This window comes from Emiliania huxleyi (genome assembly GCF_000372725.1).
Source record: "Emiliania huxleyi CCMP1516 chromosome Unknown EMIHUscaffold_174, whole genome shotgun sequence".
Classification (NCBI taxonomy): domain Eukaryota; phylum Haptophyta; order Isochrysidales; family Noelaerhabdaceae; genus Emiliania; species Emiliania huxleyi.
This window is the reverse complement of record NW_005200844.1, coordinates 205,667-216,856: the sequence shown is the minus strand read 5'-3', so window position 1 is coordinate 216,856 and position 11,190 is coordinate 205,667. Positions and strand designations below refer to the sequence as shown.

General features: G+C 70.0%; 3 protein-coding genes across 3 annotated transcripts; all 3 read right to left on the bottom strand.

The window, feature by feature from the left end:
• Positions 1-3,740: 3,740 nt before the first annotated feature.
• On the bottom strand, positions 3,741-4,984 carry EMIHUDRAFT_442162 (hypothetical protein; the record flags this gene model as incomplete). Its single annotated transcript, XM_005784028.1, has 4 exons — positions 4,476-4,984; positions 4,183-4,285; positions 4,021-4,101; positions 3,741-3,868 (listed from the first exon to the last, which is right to left on the bottom strand). Coding segments are annotated over exons 1-4 (567 nt in total), but the record flags the coding sequence as incomplete, so codon positions are not given.
• Positions 4,985-7,899: 2,915 nt separating this feature from the next.
• Positions 7,900-8,666, bottom strand: EMIHUDRAFT_364894 (hypothetical protein). Its single transcript, XM_005784027.1, has one exon. The coding sequence runs from the start codon at positions 8,519-8,521 to the stop codon at positions 8,027-8,029; it is 495 nt and encodes a 164-aa protein (XP_005784084.1). The 5' UTR covers positions 8,522-8,666; the 3' UTR covers positions 7,900-8,026.
• A 1,365-nt stretch (positions 8,667-10,031) lies between these two features.
• Positions 10,032-10,300, bottom strand: EMIHUDRAFT_231645 (hypothetical protein; the record flags this gene model as incomplete). The annotated part of the gene is made up of 2 exons (XM_005784026.1): positions 10,032-10,051; positions 10,144-10,300. The coding sequence occupies 2 exons, from the start codon at positions 10,298-10,300 to the stop codon at positions 10,032-10,034; spliced, it is 177 nt and encodes a 58-aa protein (XP_005784083.1).
• Positions 10,301-11,190: the final 890 nt, after the last annotated feature.

The window sequence follows — 11,190 nt, the reverse complement described above, 5'->3', positions numbered from 1 at the left end:
CTTCGCCCGGCTTCCCAGGCTTCTTCCCCCGGCTCTTTCCCCCGCTTCCTCCTCGGCCTCTTACCCCACCTCCTCCCAAGCCTCCTCCACCTCTTCCCCCGCCTCCTCCGCCTCCTCCGCCTCCCCCGCCTCCTCCCCCGCCCTTTCCGCCTCCTCCCCCGCCTCCTCACCCGCCTCCTCCCCCGCCCTCGCCGCGCCCGCACACGCAACCCGCGGCGGCGGAGGCAGCCGCGAGGGCGATCGCCGCCGCCGCCGCCCACTCGCCACCAACCTCGACCCGCGTCGCCAAGGTTGGGGGAGGCGGCGGCGGCGGCGAGGCCGGCGGCGGCGGCGAGGCCGGCGGCGGCGGCGAGGCCGGCGGCGGCGGGGAGGCCGGCGGCGGAGGCGGCGGACGAGGACGGCGAGGCGGATCGCAGGACCTCGCCGAGGAGAGAGCCGCGGAGAGGGCGGAGTTGAGCCTACGTGAACAAGACACCAGCCTCGTCTCCCTACATCTCCCCATGTCTCCTCCCTCGCTCCCCCCATATCTCCCCATATCTCGAGCCTACGTGCTGATGACACCAGCCTCGGGGCGGGAGATATGGGGAGATATGGGGAGATATGGGCAGCCTACGCCATCATCACACCAGCCTCGGGGCGGGGAGTACGGCCTCGTGCGGGGGGTTCAGAGCGCGTGTGGAGACGAGCGACACGAGTGCAGTGGAGACAGTGTGAAGAGAAGCGCAGAGAAACGGACATTTCAAACTCGGTGTCGAACCACCAGCCCGACGCTCACTACAGTGAGAGCCGACTGCTGTCGAGTGCAGCGGAGTGCGTGTCCTCTCGAGAGTGTCTCTCGAGCGCCAGTTGGAGTAATGATCCCCTACCTGCCCCGGGTGTGAAACCCACACTGCCCACCCCTGCCCAAACCACACTGCCGAGGTGTGAATACCGGCCCGCTCGCGAGGTCTCGGAGAACCTTAGGGTACATGTACATGCATATGGAGACGTGTTCCGCTTCTAGGGACTTGGGCATCGAGACCAAGCCGGGCGAGGTGTGCGCGAGGAGCGACGCCTGCGCACAAGCCGAGGCGTGAGTGGCGGCGCGCGAAGCAGGGCTGGGCGCGGCCACGCCGCGAAAGAGGGTTCCGTGTCGGCGGCGCCAACCCAGGGAGCAGGCCCGCGCCCGGCTGGGCCGCCCACTGCCGCGACCTCGACCGTCATCTCGCCTGAGGGGAGATTGCGGGAGGTTGCGGGAGGTTGCGGCCACTGCCGCGACCTCGACCGTCATCTCGCCTGAGGGGAGATTGCGGGAGATTGCGGGAGGTTGCGGCCACTGCCGCGACCTCGACCGGCATCTCGCCGCCGCCCGCGCCGCCGCCGACGCCCAGAAAGGTTGCGTGCGGGTCGAGGGCCACGGCGCGCAGCGGCGCGACGCCGAGCAGGCAGGCGGCGGCGTGGGAGAGGTTGCGCAGGGGCAAGGCGCCCACGCTGCCCCCGTCGTACTCGACCGTGGCGACGGCCTGCTCACACAGCTGCGGCGGCTGAGAGCCGGCGGCGTCGCGCACACCTCCCGTCGTGCTCGGCGGCGGCGGGCGCGTGGAGGGTGGCGGAGGAGAGGGCGAGCCGCACGCGAAAGGGACGACCTAGCCGCGGGTCATCCTAAGTCATCTTGAGTCATCTTGAGTCATCTCGGGTCACCTCAGGTCACCTAGGGCAATCTCGGGCCCCCTCGGGCCATCTCGGGTCGTCTCGGGTCATATCGGGTCATCTCGAGGTCATCTCGGGTCATCTCGGGTCATCTTGGGTCATCTCGGGTCATCTCGGGTCATCTCGGGCCATCTCGGGCCATCTCGGGTCATCTCGGGTCATCTCGGGTCCCCTCGGGTCATCTCGGGTCATCTCGGGTCCCCTCGGGTCATCTCGGGTCATCTCGGGTCCCCTCGGGTCATCTCGGGTCATCTCGGGTCATCTCGGATCATCTCGGGCCATCTCGGGCCATCTCGGGTCCTCTCGGGCCCCCTCGGGCCATCTCGGGTCCTCTCGGGCCCCCTCGGGTCATCTCGGGTCATCTCGGGTCATCTCGGGTCATCTCGGGTCCCCTCGGGTCCCCTCGGGTCATCTCGGGTCCCCTCGGGTCCCCTCGGGTCATCTCGGGTCATCTCGGGTCATCTCGGGTCATCTCGGGTCATCTCGGGTCATCTCGGGTCATCTCGGCAGAGAGGGACGGACGCGCCCTGCAGCGAGAGCGTCGCCTCGAGCGAGAGGGGCGCCTGAGATACGGGGAGATATGGGGAGATGGGGGGAGATGGTCGCCTCGAGCGAGAGGGGCGCCTGGGGGCGCAGGCCGAGCAGTCGCGGACGCGGGGCCCGGGCAGTCCTTGGCAGTTCGAGGGAGGGTGGCCACGAGAGGGGGGAGGGGGGGGGGGGGGCGGCGCCGGCTGGTCGCCGCCTCGGCCGCCGCCGCCGCCGAGGCCGACGGCGCTCTCGAGGCGGTGGGGGGCAGTCGGCCGGAGGAGGTCGAGGCCGAAGGTGGTGTCGAGGCCGGAGAGGCGCAGGTCGGACACGTCGAGCCGCAGCGCCACCGGCCTGCGCGGGGGAGGTGTGGGGGAGGTGTGGGGTGGTGTGGGGAGATGTGGGGAGGTGTGGGGAGGTGTGGGGAGATGAGGGGAGGTGTGGGGAGGTGTGGGGAGGTGTGGGGAGGTGTGGGGAGATGAGGGGAGATGAGGGGAGGTGTGGGGAGATGAGGGGAGATGAGGGGAGGTGTGGGGAGGTGTGGGGAGATATGGGGAGGTGTGGGGAGGTGTGGGGAGGTGTGGGGAGATGTGGTGGAGATGAGGGGAGGTGTGGGGAGATATGGGGAGATGTGGAGCGCCGGGAGCCTACGTGCTGAAGAGACCAGCCCCAAGGGCGGGAGTACGGTCCTGTGCTCTGTCTTCCCCTCGTGAGTACGAGGGGCTACGCGGGCAGTGAGCACAGCTGAATACGGCCGTATGCAGCGACGTCCCGCCCCCTCTCGAGCGCCGGCTGGACGACAAGAATACGCCTCCCCCCGCTTCTAGCAACTGCTTGTATTTCTCGAATTCTAGGGCCACCCGCTGGCTCAGCCGCAGCGAGAGCAGACGCCCTCCGACGGAGGCGTTGGAGAGGCCGAGCGCCTCCACCGCCCGATTCACGCCGTCCGCGCCAAACGCGTCCGCCGCCCTCCTCACGGCGGCCAGCAGGCGCGAGCGGGTGAGGTCGAGCAGCCGCGGCGTGGCCGGCTGCGGCGGGGCGCACGCCTGCGTCAAGGCGACGGGAGGGGCTGCTGTTGCTTCCTCTGGGCCAAGTCTTGCTCTTTGGGGAGGAGCTGCCCGCCTACTCTCGGCTGGCCTCGGCTCCTCTCGGCTCCTCTCGAGGCGTGCAACTCTTGTTCTCTTCTGGGAGATGCAACTCTTGTTCTCTTCTGGAGAGGCGGCGCGCGCGCCTGTCGGGAAGTTTCCGAGAACGCTCACGGAAGAGTCGGAGGAAGGTGTGTGGCCGGCAGCCGGGAGATTGCGGGAGATTGTGGGAGACCGCTGGGGGCCGCGGGTGCCGCCGCGCCCGCGGGGAGATTGCGGGAGATTCTCCGGGAGACTGCGGGAGATTGGCGTGGCCGAGGCGGCGTGAGCACACGCCTCGCCTCGCGCCTCTGCCAGCGCCGCGCGCAGCCGGCGGTCGGCGAAGGAGACGAGGGCGGCGGCGGCGGAGCGAGGCAGGGAGACGTTTCTCGGGCAGCCGGGCAGCGGAGCGGAGGCGCCGCTGCCCTCCACACGCAGCGCGAGGAGGCGCGCGGAGGCGCCCGCCGAGAGCAGCGAGGTTTCGTTCCCGACGGCGCGGGCGAGGCACGCGGCGGGCGTGCCGCGCGGGCCTGCCAGCCGAGAGAGGGACGTGTCATGGACGTGTCACGGGCGTGTCACGGACGTGCCTTTGGCTGCCGCGCGGGCCTGCCAGCCGAGAGAGGGACGTGTCATGGACGTGTCACGGGCGTGTCACGGACGTGCCTTTGGCTGCCGCGCGGGCCTGCCAGCTGAGAGATGGTTAGCCCTCCTGCGGCGGCGGCGGCGACGGCGAGTCGGCCGCTGATTGAGCCGGAGAGCTGGCCTGATGTTCACAGCGTGCGGCGTGAAGAGACGCTCGTCCGCACCGCGAGCGCTGGCGGGAGAGAGAGCAGAGAGAGCAGACCGAGTGTCGCGTGGAGCGTGAGCGGGAGCGGCGGGGCGGAGGCCCACGAAGCGGCGCGCTGCCGCTCTCTCTTGCTCGGGGCCGGCCGCGCCTCGCTCCGCTCCTGCAGGTGGCGGCGCGAGAGGGAGAGGGGGCGGGTTTGCTGCGTGGTTGCGTGTGCGCTCAAGCTGCTCGTGCGTGCCATCTAGGCCATTCTCGCGTCGTCTCGCGCCATCTCGCGCCATCTCGCGCCATCTCGCGTCACCTCGCGTCATCTCCAAACATGTTGGCTCCTCTCGCGTCGTCTCTCGCACCGCCCGCAGGCAAAGGCGCAGAGTCGCGTCGGCGCGGCGAGCGGCGAGGGAGGAGCTGAGCCGCGTCGAGTCCGAGGCGTTCGGCCGCAGCAGCGCGATGTCGGAGAGGGTGTCGAGGCCGGCGACGATCGCGCTCGAAAACTCGACGCGCAGCCGGAGGCCGGGGAGCAGCGGGAGTGAGAGCGGTGGCACCCAGCGCAGGTCGAGGGAGGCGGACCCGGTGCCATTGGTGAGGAGGTCGGCGACCCGATCCATGCCTCGAGGACCGATGGCGTCAATGAGAGCGTCGATGCGAGCGAGCGGAGTGAACGTGCGCCAGTCAATGTCGCCGGCGGCCCGCCGCGTCAGCGAGCTGATGTCGCCTGCATCGATCGGCGCTGGACGGGAGACATGATCTCCCGGCGGCTCCGCCGGATTGGCCCACTCTTCCGTGAATGAGTTCAACGATGCCAGCGCTGCGGTTTGGAGGGGTGCCGGCCACGGCTGGAAGAGGGCAGAGAGCCCGGCGGTCATCATCCGGAGAGAATAAAAAAAAAACTTTCTTGATTGCCGAATCAGCATGTCACTCGTCGTCTCTCTGCTCCTCGCTCGGCCGGGCGGCGACTCGGGTGGTGCAGAGGCGCCGCCGCTGCGCGTGCGTGCGCACGAGGCGGCGCTGGAGCACGCCTGCCGTCGCCGCCACGGCCCGACGCCCGGGGCAGTACGTCGAGTCGGACAAACATTTGGCGAGAGCCAACCGAGCATCTTCACCGAGCATCATCGGATCGACCCGCTCTCCTGCAACGAGCCGCGGGAGGGAGACTCGTACGATCCGGCTCGAGCGGCGGCGCGTGGCGCGCACATGCCCTGCTCGCCCGCGGCCGCTGAGGCACACCCGGCGAGAGCTACCTTTGCCCCCTCGGCGTCGTTTGCGAGGCTCGCCTCACCGTCGTGCTGCGGGGGCGGCGGTTGGCTTGGGAGGTGCACGTGGCCGCGCGTGGCGCGGCTATCCTTGTCCGCAACCCACCGGACCACGCGGCCGCTCCCACAGGCGGCGAGGCCGGCTCCAGCAGCAGCCACGCCGAGACGGAGGACGACGCGGAGCTCGACGGCGGGGTGGAGCCGTGGGCCATCGCCGAGATGGAGGAGCGGGAGGCGGCGCAGGCGCGACGCGAGCAGCAACAGGCCAGCGGGCGTCGTCGGGGCTCAGCGACCCAGCGCCGGCGCCGGCACGACAGGCGAGATGACAACGAGGCCTTCCTGCAGAGCCTCGGGCCGGGCGCGTCCGAGCCACCCGAGGAACAGCACGACGCCACGCCGTTCGCCTCCTTCGACGCGTTCCCGAGCTCCGGCGAGAGCAGCGACGACTGTGACGTGATGTACGACGAGGGCGGCGGGCGCGTGCAGCACGCACCCCGGCGCAGGCAGCGCACTGCCGCTGCGGAAGCCGGCGCGTTCCTCAGCGCGCTCACGCCACCGCCGCCCCCGGCACAGCCAACGGCGCGACCGCCGCCGCCGCCCACCACGGCCGTTGCTGGCGCGTTCCTAAACGCGCTCCCGCCGCCGCCGCCCCCAGCGCAGCCGTCGGTGCAACTGCCGCCGCCGCCCCGACCACTGCCGCCACCGATGCCAGCCTTCTCGCCGCCCCCGGGGTGGGAGCCACCGCCGCCGCCGCGGACGTGGATGCCGCTGCCGCCGCCGCCCAGGCAGGAGATGCCCGAACGAGGGTGGGCGTTGCCCATGCCGCCGCCGCCGCCTCCGCCACCGCCGTCGCCGCCAGCCCCGCACGGAGAGGACACCGACGACGTGGAGTCAGGCGTGAGAGCCCCCCTCGTAGCGAGCGCGAGCCCGGCGAGGCCATGTCGCGGATGATGGACGTCCCGTCCGTCCCGCCCGGCGACCTGGCGTACGCCCAGCTGCGCCTGCTCCTCTGCGCCGACGTGTCGTCGGCAGAACGCGCCACGTTGCTCCGCTGGCGGGCGGAGCGCGGGATGAACCAGCCGGAGGACGCGATGCACCGCCTCGTGTCGCCCCCCCCAGCACTCCATCATCCGGAGAGAGAGAATAAAATAAGAAGTGGCCCCGCGAGCTGGGAATAGGACCCCGCCGCAAGCGGCGTGGCGTGGGGCGGTTGAGCATCCCCTCGTCCCCGACGACGTCGCATCTGGCAGACTACTCGGGCGCGGAGGCGCGGAGGATCACATGGTTTGGGACTCTGAGCGATGGCAGAGACCTTTATTTGCAAACGAGGACGCCCCGCGAGGCCCCGTCGGCCGGGAGTGGTGAGTGGTACCATAAACAAGCACTATATCCCGTACCGCGACCGGCCCACACACAGCCCAAACCGCTGCCAAACCGGCCCTGGTCACGCCGGCCGGGAGGCTGCCGGGGCGCCCAAACAGTCCCTCACGAACGCCACACGGGCCACCACGGCCCGTCCGGCGGCCCGAGTGCCGCCCCACACCCGCCCGACGCCCTCGGCCAGCCAGCGCCCACTCTGAGAGGCTTCACCGCCGCCAGCGCGCCGAGCGCGCCGCCCTCTCCTCGCGCCACACGGGCCCCTGGCCGCACGCCCGAAAGGCGGCCCATAATTTGAGTCGAGAGACGCGCCGCCGGCCAGCCAGCAGCTCGCCCGCCACCCGCAGAGTGCCGCCGCCGCCCCCAGCCCGCAGGCGGTGGCGAGGGAGGCGGCGGTGCCACTGGGCGTGATCCCACGCGGTCGGGCAGGAGCCCGCACCGCCGGTCCACCAGTGGACACGGCAGTCGTACTGCCCGCTGATGATGCCGGAGCCGGCAGGGTCCTCCTCGACCAGCGAGACGGGGATGCCCGAGCGAGCCACGACGCGCCAGTCCCAGGTGCCCCACGCGTCAGCCATGCGCCGCTCGTAGGAGGAGAAGACGTCCTCGAGCTCGAGGCTGAACGTCTGCCCATATTCCGCGAGGGCCTGGTAGCCGGCTGTGATGCTGTCGCCAAGCACCTCCAAGCGCAGAGGGTTGCTCGGGAGCGCGAGCGGAACCAGCTCGCCTCCGAAAACGCCGATGGACTGCACTCTGCTCTCGCCGTACGAGCCCTCAGAGCTGCGGCCGCACCAGAGGAAGGGTGTGCCCGCGCTCGCGCTGACGCTGAGCGAGCGCATCTCGAATGAGGTGAAGCGCGTCTCGGCCATCGCCGTCCCGCCACAGGTGTAGACGAGGCTTCCCGAGTCATCGTCGAGGCTGACCTCAGCGGCGCAAGCGGATGGGCACGAGAAGCGCACGTGGAACGCGGCGGGACCCCACGCAGCGGCCGGTACGTTGGATGGGCCGGCGTACCACCGGCCGACGAACTGGACGTTGAGGAGCGAGGCGAAGGTTGGCATGGTAGCACAGGAGATGCGGGCTCAGCGCGTGGAGGGCGCCTCCTAGCGTGACGGGATGAAATGCGCGCACGTTCCATGCTTCACATAAACGCACAACCCCGGGCCCGAAATCAAAAGTACATACACACGTATTCATGCACGCGGCGTGGGTAGTGGGTGTCTGTGTGCCTTAGGTCACTAACTAAGATACAACACCGGCGCGTGGCTATCGGTCTACTGCTCCGTCTTGACGCGCACCGCCGGAGGCGCTGGCGGGTCCGCGTCGTCGTCGTCGCTTCCCGAACCGCCCAACTCGACCGCGTCGCTAGGGACGGCCGCCTCATCCTCCGAGTCGGCAATCTCGATCGTCTCCTCGGCGTCGCCCGTCAGGTCCTCGTTCGCAGAGACCCAAAAGGCGGGGTGGTGGCGGAGGGCGCTCTCCTTGAGGTACTCCTCGTAGGCGAGGAGGTAGACGTACAGCGCCGGCCTGGCCAGCTTCTCGTCGCCGAGGTCCCGCCGCGCTCGCTTGCGGAGGTCCTCGAGGATGCGCCACAGCGAGCCATGGCGGTTGCGGCACATGCGGCACGGGATGGTCTTCTTGCCGCCGCGGCGGTCCATCTTGTGGCGAGGGCGCAGGTAGAACTTGTGGAGGCGGTCAAAGTCCTTCGCGTCAAAGGGGGCGCTCAGGTGCTTGTCGTAGTAGGTGAAGTAGAAGCGCACGTCGTCCATGAGGGGAGGGCGAGGCGGGAGGGAGGAGGCGGCCTCAACCTTGACTGGAACGTCGGCAGCGGCCGCAAGCCCACCAGCGGCCTCAGCACCTGAGCTCCCGCTGCTGCCCTCGTCCGCCGAGCTGTCTGGCCCCGCCGCCGCCCGGCCGACCTCCTCTGCGGCCGCCTCCTCCGCTGCCGCCCTCGCTGCCGCCTTCTGCTCGATCGCAGCGAGTACCTCTGGGTCGGTGCGAAGCTCTTCGGCGGCAAATACAAGCGCATCGCCGTCCTGCTGCACGGCGGCCAGCACCACCTCGCGGTCTGCCTGCAACGCCTCCGAGGCATGCACCAGCGCCCTGCCGTTCTGCTGCACGGCGGCCAGCACGACCTCGCGGTCCGCTCTCAGCTCCACCGAAGCGTCCCACAGTGCCCTGCCGTTCTGCTGCAACGCCCAGCCGCTCTGCCGCACGGCGGCCAGCACGACCTCGCGGTCCGCCCGCAACTCCTGCGAGGCGAACAGCAGTGCATCGCCGCTCTGCTGCACGGCGGCCAGCACGACCTCTCGGTCCGCCCTCAGCTCCTGCGAGGCGTACCGCAGCGCCAAACCGCGCTGTTGCACGGCGGCCATCATGAACTCGCGGTCCGCCTGAAGCTGCTCCGAAGCGTACACCAGCGCACAGCTATTCTGCTGCACGGCGGCCAGCATGAACTCTCGGTCCGCCCTCAGCTCCTTCGAGGCGCACTGTAGCGCCCAGCCGCTCTGCTGCACGGCGGCCAGCACGACCTCTCGGTCCGCCCTCAGCTCCTCCGAGGCGTACCGCAGCGCCAAACCGCGCTGTTGCACGGCGGCCATCATGAACTCGCGGTCCGCCTGAAGCTGCTCCGAAGCGTAGACCAGCGCACAGCTATTCTGCTGCACGGCGGCCAGCATGAACTCGCGGTCCGCCCTCAGCTCCTTCGAGGCAAACTCCAGCGCATCGCCGTCCTGCGGCACAGCGGCCAGCATGAACTCGCGGTCCGCCCGCAGCTCCATCGAAGCGTTATGCAGCGCATAGCCGTTCTGCTTCACGGCGGCCAGCACAACCTCTCGATCTCCCCGCAACGCCTCCGAGGCATACTCCAGCACCGTGCCGTCCTGCTTCACGGCGGCCAGCACCACCTCTCGGTCCGCCCTCAGCTCCTCCGAGGCGCACTCCAGCGCCCAGCTGTCCTGCTGCACAGCGGCCAGCACCACCTCTCGGTCCGCCCTCAGCTCCTCCGAGGCGCACTGTAGCGCCCAGCCGTCCTGCTGCACAGCGGCGAGCACCACCTCGCGGTCCGACTGAAGCTCCTCCGAGGCGTGCTCCAGTGCCCTGCCGCGCTGCCGCACGGCGGCCAGCACAGCCACGCGGTCCGCCTGAAGCTCCTCCGAGGCGTGCTGCATTGCCTTGCCGCGCTGCCGAACGGCGGCGAGCTCGCGGTCCGACTGAAGCTCCTCCGAGGCCGACATGGTTGCTGATCCCAGCTGTGTGCGCGAGTCAAGGCCAAACTGACTAGCTGCCGCAGAGGCGGGCTGCGGCAGGCCTTCCCTGTGGCAGGCGCGGTAGCGTTTCACAATGTGCCGTCGCTCCTGGTCGCTGCGGTGGTCCGTGCGCAGACGCGCACGTGCATAGATGACAAAGCGCGCACGCTCCGCCTCGTCCCCCTTCTCGTGTATGCGCACGTACAGCAACCGGTCCTCGTTGTCCATTTCCTGCAGTTCCTCGGCCGACAGAGCTTTCGGCATGGCAGGCTTCCCGCCGACGAACCGTCCGGTCGGCATGGTCGAGGTGGCAGTCGTTGCTCCAGCCGGCAGCCACGACAGACCAAAGGTTGGACTCAGGATTAGACCGAGGGGACAGACTTTTTTCTCTCTCTCGTCGACGGATAAATTTATTTTCTTGAGAGCAAACTGCACCTGCCAGCGCAGTGATCCCGCTGCTGCCGAGAGCGCGGCGCACTGTGACGACGACGACAACGTGACGAGAGAGCGCATGGCGCTGCCCGCCCTCTCCTTCTACGCCACCTGTGCCCCGGCTGCACCGCTGCTGGCGCCGAGGAGAACCGTCGCCGGCGTAAACGCCGATGCGGCGACGGCGGCAGCGGTGGCTGCGCTGACGACGCCGCGTTTGTGCCGGTTCGTGAGGGAGCAGCACCGGGCCGACGCTCAGCGAGGACCACCATCGAACCGATCGGTCCTCGCGCGGCGCGAGCGGCGCCGAACGAGCCGGCGATGGGTGCAGCGGCTGGGCTCGTTCCTGACAGACTCGAGAACGACAAGTTTGTTAATGACGGGCAGCATCTACTGGATGGCGTTTGTGAGCTGGCAGGTGAACCGCGACCGCGTGCTGGTGATGAACCCGCTGCGAGGCTTGCGCCAGGCGAGCCTCGACGGCATCCGCAACGCAGGGCCGACGGCGGCCCAGGCGAGCCGCGCGGCCGCGCAGGCCGCCTCGGAGGCGGCCGCCGCCGCTCGAAAGGCAGCCATCGCCAATGCGCCGCACGCGCGCCATGCGGCGTCGGCGGCGGCGTGGGGGGCCGGCAAGGTGGCGGCGGGGGTGGTGGGAGGGGTGCTTGCCGGCGGGCGAGGCATCGCCCGTGCGCGAGAGGAGAATCGCGCGGCCCGGCCGCCGCCTCCTCCTCCTTCACCGCCGCCTTTACCGCCTCCGCCCC

Excerpts from the sequence above, each read along its gene's own strand:
- EMIHUDRAFT_364894 (XM_005784027.1), bottom strand. The coding sequence starts at position 8,521 with ATGGACGACGTGCGCTTCTACTTCACCTACTACGACAAGCACCTGAGC.